Source organism: Motacilla alba, chromosome 3, assembly GCF_015832195.1.
Source record: "Motacilla alba alba isolate MOTALB_02 chromosome 3, Motacilla_alba_V1.0_pri, whole genome shotgun sequence".
Classification (NCBI taxonomy): Eukaryota; Metazoa; Chordata; class Aves; order Passeriformes; family Motacillidae; genus Motacilla; species Motacilla alba.
This window is the reverse complement of record NC_052018.1, coordinates 105,363,462-105,386,382: the sequence shown is the minus strand read 5'-3', so window position 1 is coordinate 105,386,382 and position 22,921 is coordinate 105,363,462. Positions and strand designations below refer to the sequence as shown.

General features: G+C 41.0%; 1 protein-coding gene across 1 annotated transcript in view; it reads left to right on the top strand.

Annotated features, from left to right (window-relative positions):
• The first annotated feature begins 14,120 nt into the window (after positions 1 to 14,120).
• Positions 14,121 to 22,921, top strand: part of XDH (xanthine dehydrogenase) — a 49,315-nt gene continuing 40,514 nt past the window's right edge. Inside the window, exons 1-2 of the mRNA XM_038132520.1 lie at positions 14,121 to 14,321; positions 21,249 to 21,306. Coding sequence (XP_037988448.1) covers positions 14,268 to 14,321; positions 21,249 to 21,306 — 112 coding nt within the window. The 5' untranslated portion in view covers positions 14,121 to 14,267. The remainder of the gene's footprint in view (positions 14,322 to 21,248; positions 21,307 to 22,921) is intronic.

The window sequence follows — 22,921 nt, the reverse complement described above, 5'->3', positions numbered from 1 at the left end:
ACTATCCCACTAGGCAGATGATTCTCTTTTCTGCAACCAAATCTCCTCTTCACTGAGGTCTGAAATAGCAGGTGCAGAGGAGCAGTACATGGCCAACGGTGGAGGTCTGCTGCCTTCACTCTGAAGGAAATCAAGAAGGGTAATGAATCCAGTCCTTGATTCAGTGGACCTGGCCTAATTGAGGCCTGGGGTAATACTCTGCCTGATGGACATACCTGTGGATTCTCCATACTGATGATCATGTTCTTGGCCAGTTTCCAGGGTTCCTAAGCTGCTTAGGAAATACTACAGGGCTCAGATATTAAGGTTGGAGTTGTTCAGGTAAATCCTTGAAGCTGAGCATAAAAGCCTAGGTAAGGAATGCTTAGTTGAGTCAGAAAAGCTGCCTAGGGACTGTAACTTGTTTTGTTATTGGAAAAAGTAATGGCAACAGAAAGATTTTAACTGGGGTTAAAAGCACAAATATGAGGGAGGGCTTAAATTTTTTTTTCTGGGTGCTGAAGACTAAGAACCACAAGAGGAAAACAATGGACTAATCAGAGTACAGGCAATGGAGAAGTGCTGAATAGAGAACATGGTACAGGTTCAGTTTGCAACAAATGGAAGAAGCTGGTTATACTTGGAACGAGAAAACTAAAGTTACCAGCTGAGGGGAAAAACGTGCACAGAATCTGCCAAAATCCTGTGAGTGTTAGGAACACTTCTTATTTAAAAAAAATGTTTGATTTCCTTCATGGAAGAGGAACCAGCTGACAATAAAAGAATGGAAGTTAATTCCAGTGAATGCAGTAATGAAACATTTCCCGAGAAGAGCTCAGTGTCCTAGGAGCAGGTGGAAAAACAGCAGAATCAGATGTCTGAATAAGGTATTAAATGTAAGTATCTGGTTACCCAGGTACTTAGGTGTCTAAATTCTTGCTGTTTAAACATGCTGATCAAAGAGCTGCTTCTGCAGTCAGACTTTTTTCAACTGTGCATGCTTTTTGTATGTTGATAACAGGCCTGAATACATGTGCTTGCACCATGTTTTTAGAGTATCTGGGGAGGTTTTGGCTGCTGTTACACTGCCTTAAGAATGCCCAGCAGTAATCAAAAGGGAAAGGAAAGTTTTGTTGATGAAATGTGAAAGGTGAGATGCACCAGCAAAAAACCCAAGCCACAGCACCTTATTGAACACAAGTTTGAAAAAGTCAAATAAAAGACATGGCTCTGTTGAACATGGACCTTGGGAAGCACAGCCCAGGAGAAGGAAATTAAATGAGGGAAAGACATTCAAGCAATGTCAGGGAGACTGTATGAAGGGAGCAGTAGGCCAGCCTTGAGTCATTAGGCTGCAGAGCAGAAGAAGGCAACTGAATAGGGGACAAATATAAGGAAGGATATGTCATCACCTTTCCAGACAAACAACCTGTACCAGAGAGGTAATCACCCTTCTGTTGGTCAGAAGCTGAGGCAGCAGTGAGTGTGATTCTGCAGTCTAGCATTTCTTCTGCACTTGGACATGGGCTGAAGAGTGTGAAACACATGGCAGGAGTCCTGAATCAATTTGAGTTTTAAGTGGAGATACACAAGATTTTGGCATAGATATTATAGTCAGATCAATTCAAGAAATTCCTTCAGGGGAGTCACAGCCAAAACTTATTTATTATTATTCTGTTTGCACGCTTCAAAGGAACTTCTGAAGTCACAGTTCTGTATGAATCAAAGTGGATTATGAGTAAAAGCTCAACTGAGGGCTGTCATGGTCTTAAGACAATTGTTATGAAGGAGATAAACTAAAATCTAAAGGAATTAAAAATGTGAAATATCAAGATTCATCTATCCCAGCTTTCCTTTCTTGCTCCTGGAAGTTCTGTGGTGCTAAATGGGAAACTCAGAATACCTGGTCATAATCATAGATCAGATGTCTGTCTGTGTGAGCACTGTAACTGCTTGGCTTAGTCTGTGGACATGTTTATACAGAAAGCCTCCTGTTGAACTTGGGTGCATTCAACTCAGTGTAGCACCACCTCCGAGACTGCTGCACAATCAGTTTACTTCTTGGGGAACTGCCTGGCCCAGGCTGAATGGCATGCTACCTCAGAGAATGATTAAAGTACAGAACATGGCATCAAATAAGTGTCCTCTGACATCTCAGTGGAAAAAGACCTCTAGACCTGTTTTAACTTCATAAGTCACTTGGTACCTCTTCATCAGAGCATTGTCATCTTTTCAGGGAATGTTGTCTGCCTGTGCTTTTCCAAGTGTGGGTTTTGTCCTGTTAAAGGAGGTGTCATCTGCAATGAGTTCCCCTTTTCCTTGAGGAAAGGGAGTTACAATGCATTGCCATAACTTGGCAACCAGATCGTCATTCTAACTCTCACTTCTGTACCTCAAAGGTGTTCATTTAAAATACTCTGTGAGATGTGGGATAAACAGATCAACAGTTTAATAGCTCAGGTGTGTGCAGTGATCTTCATACAGCCTTAACTTGGAAAGGCTAAAAAAGAGAAGTGTTAAATTTGTTCTTGAATTTTTCATTGGGAATCAGTGAAGAGCGTTATGAAGTCTCACCCAGCAAGAGTGACAAGAGCTTGCTTTCTCCAGGCAAGGAAATGAATACTCTCAATTATATGATGATATTCAAATGATTCAATAGCATTCATAGTCTATGAGTTGTCTCACTCTTCTTAGCAGATGACAGAAAGGCTGTGGATGGGTAAAAATCCTGTCAGGATGACTGGGCTCAGAGAGTGGTGGTGAAAGGAGTTAAATCCAGCTGGTGCCCAGTCACAAGTGGTGTTCCCCAGGGCTCAGCACTGGGGCCAGCCTTGTTTCATGCCTTCATCAATGATCTGGAAGAGAGGCTTGAGTGCACCCTCAGCCAGTTCGCAGGTGACACCAAGCTGGGTGGGACTGTTGATCTGCTGGGGGGTAGGAAGTCTCTACAAAGGGATCTGGACAGGTTGGATTGCTGGGCTGAGGCCAGCTGTATAGATTCAATAAGGGGAAGTGCCAGTCCTCCATTTGGGTCACAACAACCCCAGGCAGCACTACAGGCTGGGGGCAGAGTGGCTGGAAAGCTGTCTGGTGAAAGAGAACCTGGGAATTCTGATGGATAGTGGCTGAATGTGAGCTGGCAGCATGCCCAGGTGGCCAAGAAAGCCGATGGCATCCTGGCCTGTATCAGGAAAAGTGGCCAGCAGGACCAGGGCAGTGATTGTTCCCCTGTACTTGGCCCTGGTGAGGCCACACTTCAAGTCCTGTGTTCAGTTCTGAGCCTGTCTCTATTTGAAACACACTGAGGTGCTGCAGAGACTCCAGAGAAGGACAACGGAGCTGGGGAAGGGTCTGGAGCACAAGTCTGATGAGGAGAAGCTGAGGGAGCTGGGGGTGCATAACCTGGAGAAAAATAGGCTTAGGGAAAACCTTACTGTTCTCTACTGAAAAAGAGACTGTACTCAAGCAGGGGTGAGTCTCTTTTCCTAACACAGGACAAGAGGAAATGGCCTCAAATTGCACCAGGAAGGATTAGATTGGACGAATTTCTTTCATGGAAAGGATTATCAAGCCCTGGAACAGATTACCCAGGGAGGTGGTTGAGTCACCATCCCTGGAGGTATTTAAAACATCTGTGGATGTGGCACTCAGAGCCATGGTTTAGTGCTGGACTTGGCAGTGCTGGGTGAACACTTGGACTTGATGATCTTGGAGGTCTTTTCCAACCTAAACAATTCTATGATTTTGTAGTTGTAATCAGTCAGTCATAATTGTTTGGAAACTTTTTGTGTTGGGGGGAGCACTTGTAGGAGTTTGCATTATCAATGCACCAGGAACAATTTGCTGAAATAATTTCTGAAGAATTTTTTTAAATACGAAGCTCATAGGAAAGCTGTCATCTTCTTATCAGAACATAAATTGAAGGTAAAAAAATGTTATATCATTTTTTTATCCTAGTTTATCTAGATTGTCAGATTTTGCATCATTTATAGTTTTTACAATGGAGTAAATAGAGTAAACAACTATTGTTATGTTGTAATTTTTGTTGAAGTTCAATATTAGTAATGCTGTGTGGCAGAATGTCAATGACTAATTTACTAAATGTTTTTCTTTTTTTTTTCCAGTGTAGGAGTTCCACATTTTAAATCAAATTTATCTTACGCTGTGTCTGTTTTTCCCATGTTTTCCATTTCATATATAAAAAGTAGAAGAGGCCTGTCAGCTTGCTGAGGTGTATTCTGAGTGTCCCAATGTAACGTGTCTCAATTGCATAAATGGATTTTGTAATCTTTTGCTCTGTAGCTTGCGCAATGTGGATTAAGTTAATTATTTATAGCGTGTCAGGGCAGCTTTTGCAGTGTCCTGTGCGGTGCAGGAGAAGTTGTATTGCACAGGAAACCATCCTACTCTGCCTTGTCAGTCTGGGCAGGGCCAGAAGATTTGTTACTTGATAGCTGAAATAATTTAGTGATCTTTTTCTTTTCCCCAGAGAATCTATTGTATTTGTCCCATCAAATAATTTTCCTTTGCTCACTTTTTATTCTGAAATTTAATTTTTTTGGTCAGTTTTCCCTTTTAAAGTGTCTCTGCTCTTCCCTAGTCATTTCTCTCTCTAGCTCCCGGTTGTTTCAGCTTTTGTTGGTTGTGTTACCTACATGTCTCTCTCACGACCCTTCTCAGAAGAGCAGGTGCTCCCAGGCTGGGCAGTTGAGCCATGTCAAGCTGGAAAGAGCAGCCACTAGACTGAGGTAGGGACAGGGGTCACTGAGGCTCCATAGAGTGTTGGTCCTTGCTCACCATTATCCTTTATACAAGCACTGGATGTCTGGGCTTTCTGCAGGTCTTCTTTTCAAGTCTGCTTGTGAGAAGGTTCACTGCATTTAAAATGGTCTGCACCAAGTTTTAGCCAGGAGCAATGCTGGTAATCCCTGTCCCAGTGCTGGTAATCCCTAGTCCAGTGCTGGTGTCCTGCTGAAGGCTGTGGAGTGACCAGAGCAGGGTGGGCAATAGAAGTTCCCATTCTGGCCCATTAGCCATCCCTGCCTGCCCACTGGGAGCAGAGCCCAGGCACTGCCTGCCAGGCCCTTGACCTCCTCCCCAGTCTGCTGACCTCTCCAGCTGACCAGCCCTGGGATCCTCTCCCTCTCCTCACCCAATAGGGGCCTGCTTTTTGTTAAGTCACTGCTGAGTCAGGCTTTTCACAAATAAGCAGACCCTGACCATGAAAGCTCTAGAATTTGTTTTTTCCCTTTCATTTATCCTGAACACCGTGTCACTTTTCTGCATCCAAACTTCTGATGTTAATGTAGAGAAGGGATCAGGGATGATTATGGGTTTTTTTTCTTACAAGGAATGCTGGCATGAAACTGGTCAGGTTAGGAAACCTGAGAAACTCAAAGCATGAGAAAATATAAAAACAAAGAGGTCATCAACAACCCCCCAAAACTGGTGGGTACTTACTTTTATCTATGTGTATTTTTTTATGGGTTGTTTCATTGTAAATTGGTTTCTCTTGAGAGTCTGTACTCACTAGAACTCTTTAACCAAATAAAATATTACAGACATATTGGAGTTGTGATAAGAGAATATGTTTTGAACTCTCTAAATTCTCCTGCCCTTGGAAATTCACTGGATTGTGCATTGTGGAAAAAGCTACTTTATAGTTGTTTCTTCTTCCAGAAAACAAAACACTCTTCCAGGAAAATTAGTAGTACTTTTGTTATTCTTCAAGCTTATCTTATTTTCGTGCCTCTCAGGTCAGTGTGGAAAAACAGCCTAATATGTTTACTTTTGCTTAATTGATCTTACTTTGGCTTTGCATCATTTTTTTCTGGGGCATCAGTCCTGAGAACTGTAAACAAAGTGAAGATATGGTACAGGTTCTGGGTCCAGATTGTAGTCCCAGTGAAAACATTGGATGGTTTTTCACTGGGTGGAATTATTCAGAAACCGTTTGATGTTTATTTAACTTCTCTCCCACTGAGTGTAGTGAGAAAAGAGCTCAGCACTGAGTACTCTTGAGCATTTCACCCTTGGTGTCATCACTGTTTGTCCTGCTGTTTGGGCAGGTTGTCCAGCTTTTGTAATGAAGTAATTTATTTTCTAAGGTGAAACTAGCTTTTTTTATCCACATAGAATTGAGAAGTGTAACATGTATAACAGAGTGGTTTTCTAAGAGTCTTCCTATTATAAGGATGGCTTTGTACATGTAAAAAAATGTAAAAGGTAGTGACTCCAGTAAAGGGATCAAAGTGGGGGTTTGAAGACCAGCTTGGTTAAGGTCTTCATTTTGTAAAGGAAAAGGCAGGTATAAGAAATGGCACCAGCCTTTGAAGAATAAAATACAGGTTCTGGAGCAGTGTCTAGTGAAAGCCTGTCTGCCATCACATTTAGCTGTTTCTAAAGTGATAATTATCATCACATCTCTCACTGGCTGCCACTCCTGGGTCTTCTGCTAGTTTGTGGTTCTTCCCCTATTCTGCAGCTCCTCTCTCCAAAGGGGAAGTGGCAGAGCAGGGAATGACAGACTGGGGCCTTGCTCCTCCTCTTTGTTCACCATCACTGTAAATGTGGCTGTCAGCAATAACTTTCTGAATTAAGGAGATTAAATCAGAACAAGTAAATACTAGGAACAAATATTTGCTGACCAGTGCACCAGACCAGTTCACTAAAATAAGGATCTGACTTTTCTGCTGTGCACAGCTGTGATATGGGATGATGTGATGATGGAAAAAAGAGGGTATTTGGTGTTGATGCTGGAATTCTGTCAGTTTTACTTGTGGTATTTCAGCTCTCAGTGCTGGCTACAGTTAGTATCTCTCTGCTTAGCATTCTGTAAGACATAAAATATGCAGGATGTTGAATGTTACAGGCTCTACACTAGTCCCTTCTAAAAGCTATTCTCTGCTGCAATAATTACCACCATAAAAATAGTAAGAAAAGAACTAGGTCTTTTCTCTGGGCTATCTTAGCCTTTTTTTTTTTTTTTTCTGAAGCTTTTGTTGTAGATCACAAGCTTTATGACACAGAAATTAAATTATCTCCCTTGCATCTCAAGTATTCTATTGTGGTGATAACCCAAAAGATATTTTAGGACCACTGTGCAGCTTCTCTGGGACAGAAATTATTTTATGTATGTAATCCAATTAGGATTGGAACCATTATGGTCTTCAAGGGGAGATGAATTTGAAGTTCTGAATTCCACTGCACTGTGTTTTTGTTTATATGGAATAGCTTATACTTTGTTCAAGGGAATAAAACCTTTTGGTTTTGTCCTGTCTTTAACAAAGTGAGTAGTGTTGGCTCCTTTAACCACTTAACTTGAGTTGCTCTTCTAGAGCTGATTTATCTCCTGGAAGGATCAGTGAAAAACCATTGCAAAGAAATCAGAGGTTTATTCAGCAGAAGCCTGACAGGTGTGATTGGACGTTCCTGTATTGCTATCAATAGAGATAACATAGCAGGAAACAACTAGCAGTCCATTATCAATTTCTGCAGTCCCAACCTTGTTAGCCCTTGGGTCACAACTTCCCTTGGCCTGGGAAAAGAAAATCTGAGAATTTCTGCATACACACATCTTTATCTTACTCTTCCACCATTTTTCTCAAGTTTTTTTCTAAGCTGTTTGGTCAAAGCCCATCTTGTCATCTTACTTTAACAAGGTTGTTAATCATGTTTGCATCAAGATACATCATCAGCATTCTCCCAAAAGCACAGGTATATCTGTACTCTACTGAGGTGTCTTCATTAGTCATGCTGGGTATTTTATTGCAACAGCCTGTAATTGTTCTGTCAGTAAATATCAAAACCTCACAGTGCCTACTTGAATGATGCAAAGTAGCCTCCTGCCAACCCATGAAAACTATCAGCTCTACCTTTTGTTCTCTATATATAATAATATTGGATATAAAATGACAGTGGGGGAAGCCCTTTTTAATAGAAGAGGAAGCCACTCCAATTCAGAAGGTAGATGAAAGCTTTGTGGTATCTGTCATCAGGTGGTATAAAGGGCAATCGTGGTAAAGGATCAGAAATAGTTGAGATCTGCACGTTCATCGTGCAAGCATTTGAAGAAGCACAATGGAATTAATCTCTCTTTTAACTGTTTTCCAATAGAATTCTTGACAAGTGGAAGTAACTTGTTCTTCATGACTTAGAAAGCATCAGGAATGATGGTATAGGACCATCTGTTTGGTGCCCTTAAATGTTCATACTTGGCCATATTGCTGAAAACAACGAGTCTGACTATGAGGTACTTTTGTTTGAAAATAATCCAGGCAATTAAAATGTATCTTCTGAGTAGTCAGGGACTCAAAGACACATTTTAGATGAACATCATTACAGGCTTTCTACCTACAGTCAGCTTGCTTCCCTGTCTGTTCTTAGTAAGCTAAATTTGACACTATGAAGGCTCTTTTTCTTCAAGTTGAGACTGTAAGATTTCAGGAACATGACTTGAGAAAATCTGTCTTGTGGACGCTAGGTAGGATTGGAGGGGAGACACAGAACTTGAAGTAATTGAAGTTTCAGCTTCTGAAATATGTGCTTAAGATATTATCCACTTTGTAGGCTCTTTAATTTTCAGTTTTTAAGCAGTTCATCTTTTTTTTCCATGTGCAGCTTCTCTTGGAAGGGCATTCCTCAATGTTACTGCTATAATGTGTATGCTTTTCTAATTTTCACCTTAAATGATGCATGCTGGGTTTATAGCAACTGCTCTTGAGCCAGAACTGTTTTTGTTTTTTTTTTCTTTCTGCTTGATGTTTATGGTCTGTTACTATTGCATAGTGGAAAATTATTTAGAATGAATTTGTTTTGAAGAGAAATCAAGAGAGTCTGGGGGATACAAGCTGACCATGATGGCTGCAGTTTGAGACGATTGGCCTGTTGCAGTGACGGTGATGGCATCTGCTCTCCTGCACTTTGGTAATAACAAAACTTTTCTGAAAGTCTCTGTGGGATTGCCTTGCCACACTTGTCCAGTCTAGGTAGGCCATCTTAATGGTGGGAACTAGAAGGAAATCACAGTACCAAGTGCAGGTCTCTGTTTAGGCAGGGTCTGTGGAGAGAGGCAGCCTTTTCTTAGGCAGACTTACATAGTTGGGGGATGCTTACAAGCTTTTGGCCTACAAATCCCTCCTAGACAGAGCAATCAGATGTTTGGTTGGTTCAGGAAATCCTTTTTGGTTCTTTGTTAGCAGAAGCAGCTGTGGAGGATTTCTTGGTTTTCAAATGAACTGCCCTTCAAAATGCTGCATTCTGAAATGACAAAAGAATTACCAGTGAGATACACAGAGCAGCCAGAGGATTTGTGCAGATGCCCAGGCAGGTTTAGGACAGTATATATCATATAGCTGGTATCAGAGTTTTGACAAGGAGCCACACGCTAGACTGCATCCAGTGTATAGACAAGAGAAAACTAGGTATTACCCTCTCCCAAACAAAATTAATTCATACCTTCACAGGAACAGAACAAGACAAGCAAGGCAGACTTCTGTGTAGAGACTCTGTCCTGTGAAGAAAAGCAGTGGAAAGTTAGCCATGCATGGGTATGGTATGGGAACTAGCTTTCACTTAGTTAATCTGGCCCAGAAGCTTCTCTTACCTGTGCAGGGATCTTGGAATATTAGATGCCAGAGAGGCAGTGTTTTAGCAACTGTTCAGAAGAATGAAGAGCCTTGTGTGGTTCTTGCAGCTGCTTCCCTGCCCTTTCTTTCTTGGAACACCCACTGGAGATAATGCTTCTTCCTGTGCAGGGGCAACAGGCAGTCTCTGCAAGTGAGCTCTGCCTCTTTCTGGGACAGAGATACAATGTTTAAATACAGAAGATGCTCCTAAAATGTCAACAGATGAAGTGAAAGCAAGATGAAGAAGAAGGTACGATTTTATTGAGTTAGATTATCAGGACAGGTATAGGAGGCTTCTCTCACATGGTACCTGGAAGCAGGTAAAAAACAACCGATAGGTGTCAAGTTTGGTGCTGCTGAAGACAAGGAGCACACATGAACAAGCCTGCTTTAAACGAAGTTGCTTTTCAGGTCAGATATCTGAAACATCCTTTAGCCCACTGGAAGTAGGCAGTGGAAGAAACACTGAATGAATTGAAATAAGTCATGCCCTGCTAATTATTGTGGTGAAGAGTGGCAAGCAGGACTCCTCCACAGAAGGCTGCATTGGCTAACCTTGCTCATTTCTTGCTCTTGTAGGAAGACGGGGTAGGACAAAGAAAAGAGGTATAATTAAACTCCACCCATCTTCAAAAGCAGGTGAAGAGATCATCATTCATGCAATAAATCTGGATAATTAGACAATATTTGTACAATTAGAAGCTGAACACTGAATGATTAGTGATTCATGAATAATGAGCTAGTATCCACTCACAAACCTCAATGGGGAAATCAAATTTTTATTTGCTTTGTAACGATGATCTTTCTCCTGTGTCTATCTGTAACCAGAAAGGAATTTAGACCCCTCAGAGGAAAGTGGATGAACATAATTTCTTTTTCTAATTTCTGAGAAATGCCTTTGAAAAAAATATGCAGTACCTTACTTTCATAATCATACGGCAATTTCATGTGGAAACTTTTTGAGGTGTTTTGTGTTTGGTTGGGGTTTTTGGGAGTGTTTTGTTATTGTAGAGTATTAAGTTTACTGTCTGTATTAGGATCCCAAATTGTTTTGTTTCTTTGAGCTCTTTTTGGAGACTAGCAATAAAGAATGAATGTCCCTATCCAGTAAGATAAAAGGCCCACTTCTTTCAGGAACCTGTTTTCACCAGTGGCTGATAGGTGATGCCAAAGAGAAGAACAAACATCCTCAGGCGATGCACTCTGCCTTTACACTCAATTTATAATCATTACTCTATGACTCAATTTATTATTATTACTCTATGATGTTTTAGGGTTTTTAAAACTCACACAGAGAACACTCAGAACAAAATCCACAACCACCAATAGCTGAGGCTGTAAAAAGGGATTTTTAAGAAGTAAGAGATTGTGTGCACAGCTCTAATTAACCTTGTATGCCCTCCCCTCAAAACAGCAGGTGGAGACCTCTTGAGATCCCTGAAGAGAGTCCAGTGTGTGTTCCCACAAAGGACAAATGAGCCAACACAAGAGGCATCACCAGAACTAAAGCAAACAGGTTGTTTCCACTTCAGGGGAAAGATGCTGTCCAAAATGGTTTAGCAATAGTGGCTCCAGTGGGGTACTGTGCACACAGAGTGAGTGTGCAGACACTGGAAGCTTGATACAGGGGTTACTGCATTAAAGCACTGACTTGGAACTCTGTTCTCTCTTGTATTTGCTTTAAAAATTGCTCCTCGTAAATCCCTTCATAGAATTCTCTTCAGAGTCACCTGTTTCTTCTTTCCTGTTACCTGGAAAGCGGAACGTGAGAACAGAGCAACAAATCTTCTCACTTCTGTTTGTTTTAAATCTCCTCCTTTGTTACCCCTGGCATTGTTTCCTCGTTGTACTTTCATCCATTTACCTAATTCTGGCAGTTATCTCCTGGCAGGAATAGTGTTTCCATAAATTTCACTGTATTTATTGAGCTACACATGTGATCATCTGCAGAACAGATGATTATTGTTATGATTGCAACAGCCAGGTCTGCAGGATGAACCAGTCAGAATGAACAAAGTCAGCTCCTTTTAAATATATATATATATATATATATATATATATTCTTGACTAATATCAACAGCTTTCTGAACTCTTTAGTGAATGAATGAGACTGCAAGGAATTTTGAACTTCTAGAACATTCCCATCCCAAAGTTATTAAGGGGCAAAGGGATGATTTCTAAAATGGGAAACCTGTGAGACTTTATCTGACTGGTAAGTCAGAATACTTTGTCTAATAACTAATTTTGATTTGATTGAGGAAACTTTTCTAATTTACCTCACTTAAGAAAGTTCTGGGTTGAGGGTTTTATGAGTTGGCTTTTTTTAGCTTTCACTTTCTTTTCTCTGATTTCTCGTAATCCTCTGTTCTGTTTCAGAGCGTGGGATTTCAAGAAATGGACAAGAGATTTCAACAGCACTCGCTCTCATGCTCCAGAGTCACTTAGAGCACTGGGAAAATTCCTGTTCTGTATGTCTTTGTTCTCTGCCTTTGAAATGGGTATAGTAATAGACTATCCCATCAGGGTGATGAGAGAATGAGTGAATTCGGTGCTGTGTGATCAGTCACTCTGTTGAGATGAGGTCTGAAGTTTTACATTACCATGTAATCTACAAATAGAGATCATGATCACAGTTGTATTTGTCTTTAGTTTTGTCTTAGGTATGTAGAAGGTTGGTGGATCCAATTCCTGTGATGGAATGTCATAAGGTGCTGTTTACTGATTTAGCAGAAAGCAGTAGTTTACCTATAAGGTTATCACCAAGGCTAGGCAGAAATTAAGTATGGGCTTCCTTTAAAAAGTGATGATATGATTGGAAATGTTCTTTAAACCTAAGAACTGCATCATGCATTACGGAAAACACAGATTAGGAAACTAAACAAGTTTGATTTTGGTGTTAATGCTGTAATGTCTAGTTGCTTTAAGATTGCTGTAATGACACGTTACTTGTGGTTATGAGTAACAATTGTTATTTGAAATATTACAAAACTATTAATGAGTAGTAACCTTGCGTACACTAATTTTGAAGCTTGCTACGTGCGGGTAGTGCTTGTGTAAATTTTGCATAGAAATACCAAGCAACTGAGCTTAAGATTACTTGGAGAAAAGTGTATTTTCTAGTACTCTGATATTGCAAAGTGGGAGGTGCCAGACAATAGGTGTCAGCACTGGTTCAGCTATGCACAACTTCACTGAAAACATAGATTAAGGCAGCTGGTTTTAAGCACAAATTTGCTGTGAACTCTGCTTTCAGCAAACTGAAATGCCTGTAAAGGAGGCTGAAATGGTGTTTGACACTAGTTATGAAATAGCTTTTCTAGGGTATAGACTGGGAAACAGAATGGATGAGACAGAAGATAAAAGCTGGTAAAAATAAGGTATTGTATTCACTGTGAAATGTTTCTGAAAATTGTAATTTAATTAGGCTTTGTTATCTTATTAATTATTCAGAGAGGTTCCTGAGAAGAAGACTTTGATACAGTGCTTTCCTATGTATTTAAAAGAAATAATTAAAAAAACTAATTAAAAAACCCCTAAAACTGAAGAAGGAAAGCAAAATCACAAGAATCAGAATGGAGAAGGCAGGATAAGGTACAGTGCTAGGAGACTTCCATGAGACTTTGGAACTGTGCTGCTTTGTGGTGGAATTTTAAACTGGAAGTAGCTGTTTAGATATCTTGTTCAATGAACCATTGCCTGTCGTATGGATTCTACCATCACGTGGATGATTCTGCCAACAGCTTTGGAAGAAATAAACAGGAAGGCTTCATGCAAAATATATGGTTGTGTAATGGAGAAGTCAGAAGAAACCACCACCAGGGAAATGGAAGACAAAAAATCCTTGTTTTCCCTCTGTAATTCACTGGCAACATGTACCTAGGAGCCAGGATGTGAGGATTAAGCCAAAACAGGTAAGACTAAATGCTTTAAGAGCCCAGTGTAAACATTATGGTCTTAGCCCAACACCTCAAAAGAGGTGCTGGATCAGAGTGCCAGCTCTCTAGAACTGCTTTTATGTGGACAAACACATACCTGTCTAAATTATGTCCTCCCAGGTAGAAGCTACTGCAGCTTTAAAAGTGTGAGGAAAAATAGTGACAGTCTAGCAGCAGATGTGCACATATCAAGGAGTTTTTTAAATAAGCAGGTGCTGTCATTAGAGACCTCTGTGTGGTGAATGCCAGGTGGATGGCTGTGCACAGAACAAGAGAAACAGCTTTTTCTTGTCAATATTTGGTGAGGGATAGCTGGGAGAACGCCCCCTCCCTCCCCTGAAGTTTGCATTGCATTGCAAAACCCCGTGAATTCCTTGCTGGTGGCACACAGCAGTGCCCCAAGCCTGGCAGGATAATCTAAAGGGAATGCAGCTGAATTGTGATCCTCTGCTATATAAAAGGGGGCGGGTCACTCTGCTGGTTCCAGCTCCTCTTCTGTCATTAGGGCTGCAGAAGCACCAACCACAGGCAGCTGGCACGCCTCTTCATTGCCTCTTATATAATATGGGCCTTCACAGGGCACGGGTGTAAAAACCAAGTCAAACATTGTGGAGGCACACTCGGGTCACTTGTGGTGTGGCTGGTGCTCGCTTTGCTGTGGGGATAGGGCTGCTCTCACCAGGCTGATCTGTAGCCCTGTTTGAGCGAAGTTTGGAAGGTGTGCAGGATGGCTCCCAACGAGGCAGGGGATGAACTTGTTTTCTTTGTGAATGGTAAAAAGGTAAGGAAGATTCCAGCTTTCTGTCCAGCTTGCTTCTGGACATGATTACTTACTTTTCTAGTCATCTTTTTCCTCCTCTTAAGTTTTCTGATAAGAACACATATTCCATGACTTTTAAGTATTAAATTGTGAAGAGCATATTGCTTTGCTAAATGGCTTTTTCTCTTCTTTGAGTTTACCTTGTGAATTATTCAAAGGGTAACACAATTACATATTATTCCTTTTACATTTTAGATTTGTTGGCAATAATTTACTACAATTCTGACATAACTACTTTTAAATAAGAGTGCACTGCTGAATACAAGCATTTCTACTAGAAATAAATTCAATATTTACAACAGATCTGGAAAATTTAACTCAAATAGAAGCATCCATATATAATTCCACATATAATTCATCAATAAGTAATTATAACATTTGGGTTTTGAAAGGGGTTTTAAAAATGTTTATTCCATTTAAGAAGCTAAAAAACTCTTCAGAATGAAAGCCCATGAACTGATACTGATTCCTGGCAATAACCTGAGAAGTGACTGTGTCTCACAGGAGGCTGGGGTGCTCATTGCACATGGTGGACACATTTGAGTGGCTTGTCCCAGAGCCCCCATTCCTCAGTTTGGACTTTGCCTGGCTAGCAATGCAGCCTTGCCTCTTCAAGGCTTGTTACAAAAGTCAAAGCTGACTCTTGGACCAACTACCAAGTTACTTCTGTTTCTGAGCTCACCCCAGTGCTGCCTTCCCTACCTTTCCCTTGCCCCGACACTTGGGTCAAGGGAACTTCCTGCTGGGAAGGGAAGGGGACAAGGTGACAAGGTCGCTTATCCATTGGTGTGGAGCCAAGAGTTTGCAAACCTTCCCTGAGCACTGCTTAGGGGTGTAAATCAGATGGTACACTGGGTTTGGGCTGGACAATTAATTTTTAATCCCATGAGGGATCACACAATACTCTCAGTTGGTTAAAAAGCTCTGTGCCCTGCCTTACAGACTAGCACAGGGTTACTGTCCATTTTGCTTTTTTTGTTTTTCCAAGGTTCTTTAATTTGGATGATAGTGAAGCTACAATTAGGGGTTTTAGTTATGAATTTTTATCCCAAACCGGATTGGAATTAGAACTTTCTGAGGTACTAGTGGATTTGATATGAATGCTTTGTTTCATTGATATATTAACTGTTTACTGAAGAACGAAGTTTATCTAGTGTGCAGTAAAAGTTAGTCATAGAGTTGTTAAATACAATGCTGATGTAGAGCCCAGGCTTGGTTCTGAGGTTTTATAGAGAAGGATGACAACTAAAGCTTTGCTCACACAGATTAGTAGTGGTTCATATGTGTTAATTGACATATCAGCCATTCATTGTTTCTAGAAAGAGATGAAAACTTGAAGCATCAAGTTAATTGTAACTAGCTAATTGAGTCTGGTAATTGATATTGGGGCGTTGAGGATTTTATCTGGTGAATTCTGCTATGGTGGGAACAGGTGGCACACCATTAACTTGTTGGCTTCTTGCTCTGTGAGGTTTTTGTGAGATGCCTCCTTTGTGAACCTCAATTTGTAGGGAGTGAACTTGGAGCTCTTTAGTTCTTGCATTAGGAGGTTGCCACAGTTGTGTTGGGCAATCCAGACCCTGACACAAGCAAAGTGTCCTGTCTTGTTTGATTTTCTTTTTTTTTTCTGGTATGCCCTAATGAGAGAGGATTGTAGTTCTGGTGCCAGATCAGCTGATGTTCAAAACCAATAGGACTCTCATGGTAGGTATGAAGAGTTTATGAGCAAATTCCTGCATGCAGTTACACGTGGTGCTTCAGCACTGGCTGGTGCTCAGTTATTCGAAGAGCACTACTCTGTGTAAATTGTTAGAAAAGTCCTTCTTCCTGGAAAAAACTTTTTGCTGACACATGAAAATGTCTATTAGTCAATGTCCAGAGCTGGCCTTGTGGGACTTTTTTTTATGCACATGGGGTGAGGCAGAGAAGGGGAGAAATGGCAGCCTAGGCCCTGAAGGCCATCAGCAGAAAGCAAGCTGTTCATTTTGTGTCTTCTGCCTGTCCTTGCTGTGTCCTGTAGGTAATAAACCTGCTGTCAGTGACACTGACTGGCCTTGTTGCATTTCAGCAATTTTTACAGAACTGCTGTTCTTGTTTACAGAAACCTAACTGTGTGCATGTGTAAAGGGGTTTATCACAGTGTCATCTTGGCAGCTTGGCTGAAAACAAAAAAAAACTCAAACACCAAGGGATGATTAATATGACCAATGGTACCAACTTATTTGAATGCCAAAGCTCTTTTAGCATCCTTTCCCACTGCCCCAGGAGCAGGCAGTTCTAATAAAGGGGCAGGTTTCACTTGCTCTACCCAGAGCCTCCAGTGGCCTTTTTTTTTTTTCTATTCCTTTCTTTGTGTGTGTTGCTAAAGTGGCTCAAGTTTCAGCCCTACCAAATGCAAGTTAAAGAGAGAATTGGACTCATGGGGCACTGTAATCTGTGGCAGAGTATGTGGAGTTTGTTGGGACATTGCTGCACGTGAAAGGTGATGTGATGGACTGAGTGGTGGGAAGTGCCTGGAAGTGCAATTCTGCTGGAACAGCAGCTAGCAAGAGGGGAAGTGGAGAGGCAGGCATTATTATCTTCTCAATGGTGACCAGTGGCAGAACCGGAGGAAGCAGCATCCATCAGGGGAGGTTATGAAAAGGTTTTTCACCCAGAGGGTGGTTGGGTACTGCAACAGGCTCCCCAGGGCGGTGGTCACGGCACTAAGTCTGACAGACTTCAGGAAGTATTTGGACAATGCTCTCAGGCACCTGTTGGGATTCTTGGGGTATCCTATGCAGGCCCAGGAGTTGAGCTTTGATGGTTTTAGTGGGTCTCTTCCAAGTCAGTATATTCTATGATTCCAAGTTAGGATATGGCCCCATCCATCTGGGATCCTGACTAAATATTCCAGTTGATTCACTGCAAAGAGTTTGGTAACATGGCCAGTGGGAAAGGTTACTGCTGTGTGAATTCATGACAGCTTGACATTGCAAGTGGGCTGATGACGTTCTGTCACTGTACATGGTAAGAGGTGGTTTGTAAGACAGAGACATGGATTGCAGCAAATTCTTGTCTCTCACATTAGCCCAGTCTGCTCTGTTGTCAAGGAAAAGTCTCCTTGGAGCAGCTGAGCATACTTTACATTCAGGACTGCTTATTTCACTGGGCATACAGCTTGGCACACTGCTAACTCAAAGTTATCTTAAGAGTCTGCCTAGACTAGAATGCAAATCAGCATGCTCAATTTAAGGCTAATGGAGGCAATTTTTTCCCTTGGCTGACAAGTCTGTCTCATACATATGTAGCATGTAATTTTAGTTTAAACACGAGGAGTCAATATTTCTATTTCTATTCTGAATGCTAAGGGAGGATCTATGCTGGAAGCCACTTTAGACCTCTTAGCACTTCCAAAGTCTGTGAGTATTTGATTGCTGATGGAACCAGCTAAAAGACAAGATTTTTCTGAGCTTTGTGAACCTCTGGGTTCTACATAAACAGTGACTTAGGAGCTTTCAATGTGCTGGTTTAAAGCAGAACATGATCAGTTGCAAATTTACATTGTGTGGTTATATTTAGTTTGTTCGTCTGTGTTCCAATCCTTTTTCCTAATAAATGAATTTGAAATCTCTCATTGTCTTCAGGAATAACACATTTACAGATTTCAAGGTCCTAGGGGGCCTTTACATGTGACTGGTCTGACTTGCTGTGTGGCAATCTGGTTAAAACCTTTCACTTTCTCTTCTTACAACTTAATCAGTGACCAGGGATTAGTGATTGAATGGGAGCTTGTCCTTCAGGAAAGCACCTGCTTTTCATTTATAGACCCCAACTGATGGAAAGTTTAGCCCATTGTTTGGTAAAATGGGAAAGTTTGTTTTCACTTTCCTTCTGTTCCTCTATTTACTTTGTTCAATTACTGTTCCCTTAACCTGAAAAACCTCTAACTTTCTGGGAATAATAATTTAAATATGATGCTTTGTGTTGTAAAGGCAAAGTTGTCTGAATTAGTGAGAGGCAGGTAGAGAAGCTGGAAAACAAAGTATTTATTGAGATTGAAGTTTTGTACATCAAATAATGGGAAAGTGAGCTCAACATTTTTCTGGACTAGTCCATGCACTCTAAAGGTGTAAAGAATTGCTTCAAAACCTGCTTTGTGTGGTACCTAAAACCACAGAGATCTTCAGGGCCAGGCTAGGCTCCCTGCTGAGGTGGATCTGAGTTTTTAAAATTCCTAGAATCAGTAGGCAAACAGACATGTAGTACAAACACAGCAGTACAGAGTAAATTTGTTGAGAGTTATTTGACTGTCTGTGCCATCCTAACATTTTCAACAATGTTTCTTTCTGCATTTGATTAATAATTAAGCTACCAAATGCAGTAAAATCCAGTTTTAAATTGTCAAAACATGGCTGTCAATTTGATACACCTGCAATATGATATTTGATTAAAAGAACAAAATAAAACAATTTACCAAGCACTAAAAACTTACAAAAAAGGGAACTATTTCTTTAACTGCAGTATCTAAGTTGTCTGATCCTACAACCACAGAAGGCAATGGATGGAATTCAGTTTCTTTCTGTACAAGGACACTGGGGGAAGTGAGCAGGAACTGTGGTATTGAGCTGTGAATTATATTGTACTGGGGATCAGGCAAGATGTGTTATCCCCACCCACAGGGTTTTAAAATATTTTAAGAGCAAATCACAGCAGGAGATTGCAACAAGCCACTGGAGGAATGATATGCTGGAGGACAAGCCAGCATCAACAACAATGAGCAAAAGGCAAGAACAGCAAAAAAATCTTACTCTGTGCCCAGCAAGAGAGACTCATCAGCAAGCATCCTCCCACCAGGAATCTGAAGTGAAGAGAAGTGACTCCTTGATCTCTGATGTGTGAGATGTGTGTTAACCCAGAATGTTCTCCAAACTCTTACCCATATCTCCCTCAGATGCCTAATCTCTGCCAGAATTGCAGATACACAGCTCCAGTGGAGTAGTTTGAAGTGACTGAAGTAGCAAGCCAGGGCTGTTGGCTGGGACCGAGTAAGGGTGTGGATTGTCTACGACGTGGTGGGAGACGCTTTCTGATAAAGTTGAGCAAAGCTTTGGCTTTGGGTCTTCACACATTCTTACATCACTAAAAGTACATGGAGATGAGTGGTTAAATGAAAAATGAAGGATTAGGCCTGTCTTTTAGTTCCTGCTTCCTGAAAAGAAGCCAGTGGGCCAAACTTTTAATTGCTTGGTTTGAGTACATAACCAAGCACTTCTTGGACTCTTTCAAGAAAACCTCTTGAGATGTTTTCTTTGATATAAACACAGAATGGTCTTTAACTGTCCTAAAGTTTCTTCTCTGTGCCTGGCTATCTTGGAAGCTGTTTTGGAAGGGTTTGCAATGGTCGTTGGCACAGACATGAGGAAGAAGCTTAGTGTGACAGTGACAGTAGGAGTTGCTGGGGCTGGTTCTTTGCCTGTGGAATGGCTCTGAGAGGCCATTTGTCCGCTCACAGTCACAGGGATGTTTGGAATTTCCTTCTCATGTCTGTCTGGTTTGCCAAGGTGCTGCAGAGGGATGTATGGGCTTAGTCTGCACCAGATGGTCATGGAAGACCTTTTATTTGTTTGCTTTTATTTGTTTCTGTGTGTCCAGGAGGTGAGGCAACAGGGGTACTCTGCTCAGAATAGCAGCAATGGGTGCTGCATGATCTGCAATATGACATTCCCAAACTAGAATGGACTCTTTTTTTTTCCTGTAGATCATCCCCAGCGAAGGAATGAGATGTGCAAAAAGTGACCAGTTGTGTTTTGTAGCAGTAATTTTATCAGTTAATTCTAAAACAGTGAACTCAAACAGGAAGTATGAACCTTGTCTCTTTAGGATAACCATGTCACGTGTCAAAGGCATAAAACTGAAGCAGGACAGAGATTGTGAAGGTTTCTTATCAGTGAGAAAAGAAAGTTAAAAAAATACTTGAACAAATGACCCCTCATTCAATTTGCCCTTCAAACTGGGAGTGATTAATTTAAACAAACTGTAACTATTGTACTTAGGACTTGCATGAAATAAGAGCCGAGAACATGGTTATATTCTGGCACACAGTGAATTTGGAAAAGTTTCTTGACATTTTATTAATAATAGAAAAAGGGGAAGACAAGCCCTGTGGCAAGAGCAGAACTTTGGTTTCTGACCACTGGGCAGAGGTTAAAGGAAAATGTTTTATGTCTAATGGATAACTTCTAATTAACTTTATGAATAGGATGGAGGTGTCTCAAAATATGCAGCAAAAATGTTTCCTTTCTTAGGATCTTGTATTCCCACATTTAGGATGGCTACTACTGTAAGACTGATTGATTTAATATTACAAGGGCAGAAGGAGAAATTTCAGAGGATTGGTACTCGCTGTCCATCCTGCTGCACCTCTGTTGTCACAGTTTCCACTGTTGGGGTTTTTTCTCTGCAAAACCTATTACTGGTGCTCTTTCTGTCATTCTTTTATCTGCTAGTTTTCTCTGTCTCTTCCAACAGTAAAAGAAAGGACAGAGTTCAGTTATTCAGAGTCAATAAAGTTGAGGCACCATTTGGGATGTGTCAGGAACCCAAGATTTTAGTACAAAACACAGTTTTCTCACTACTAAGCCATTTTTGATGAAGGGTTTTTTAGATTTGCCTCAGTGTGCCTTGACTGAAAAACTTGGATGTATGTAATGCATAGACTTCCCTCTGACACAATAAATTCAAGGAAACCTTGTGTCTGGATACATGACCTACATTGCTGAAATAATCTGTGATTTTTGCTCCTTGCTTTGGAAAAGAAGTAGCAGAAAGATCAAACTTTCCCCTTGCAACTAACTTATCTGTGCTGTAAAACATTTTGTGTTTATCAATATCTTTCCCTTCTTGCAGGTGGTGGAAAAAGATGTGGACCCAGAAACAACCCTGCTAACTTATCTACGGAGAAAATGTATCCAGTGCCAGAAAAAACTGCAGAAGGCTTTAAATGCCTCCAGCATTTCATAATTGTTTACTGTTCTGTCACTTCAGTACTGGGCAGAGCTTTTGCACAGAGTGTAAGAGGGAGTGCTTTGCATTGTCTGGTATTTCTTGCCAGCAAAGATTACAGCTGCTATTCCAGGCTTAAACAATAACAAATTTTTAATTATTTACTTTAAATGATTTATTAATATTTTAAGGAAAAACTAGTAATTTCACAGAGTTATAATAGGATGGAAAGGAAGCAATAATGAGATTGCAATAAAATTTTAGGAAATGTAAGTTTGTTCCACACAAAAAAAAAAAGAATTTTCTGGCCAAAACATCATATTGGTTAGCTAGTATCCCATAACTTGATAACCCTGTGCTGTTTATCAGATGGCCCAGGGAGGCAGGCTCAGAGGCAGGAGTTCCCCCCATGCACCATGGGTGTGTTTACATGAGCAGATGCAAGCAGTCACGTTTCACCCCTGCTTGAAACTGGTCAACATGTGAGTCAGAACAGCTGCAGGAGCTGAGTAGCTATTACTGTGATGATCAGGCTGGCTGCAGCAGGTCTGCTTCCATAGGTAGTGTCATTCCATGTTTTCTGAGTTTTTGTCTGGCCAGCTGAGTGTATACATCTGCCAAACTGTTCACAGCTGTGTTGGTGTATCCATACCATGCTGCTGTGTTCCATTTGTCTGGGAGCTGAAGGAAGTACAGGGACATGAATCACACTCTTGGAGGTTTCCAGCAGAGCTATCAGCAGCTCTCTTTATCTGAATATACCACAGATGGATAAAGGTCAGGAGGAAATGTAAGTGGCATGACTCTTGTGCCTAGGTGTGCCTGTCTTACTACTAGAACTTTTATGTCTAAGCTTGTAGGTAACTAATGCAAATAGCTTTGTAAAGAGAGAATCTGAGCCCTTCAAAACCTGCTGATCTCCTACATCAGCATTCTTGTTAGGGTTAGACAAATACTTTGAGAAACATGTTTTATTGAGGCAGGTTAGCACTGTTGTCAAAAGAAACATTGGATGGCATGGGAAAGCTGTATTTCTGCTCAAGCAGGCACATGATTGTATGAAAAGCAGTGGTGGCTTTAAGGACATGGTTTAATTGTGGACTTGGCAGCCTTAGGTTTGCATCAAAGACGTGGTTTTGTGGTGGACTTGGCAGCATTATGTTTATGGTTGGACTTGGTGATCTTAAAGATCTTTTCCAACCTAAATGATTCTCTGATTCCCTAGAAACAGTCAGTGCCATACTGTTTGCAGTGAGTCAGGATGAATCGAGTTCCCTCTACCACACTGTCTGTTGCTTTTCCAAAGGCTTTGTGATATAGGGAAGGGCACTGATTATCTCGACTTGATGTGGCCATTGCCAATGAAATCAACTGATTTTTACCCCACCAAAAGTCTCTCAACATTGGCAATTCTCTTTGCAATAAATAATAGTGTCTAATTGCCTTCTAATGAGTGAAGGAACCTAAGCAGAAGTGACTCAAGGAATTCTCTCCTGAGTTCCCTTTGCAGAACATTTGATGCAATTCCTGATTTTAAAGCGTGGCCATGAGCTCAGCAGCCTGTGGAGGAATCTGCT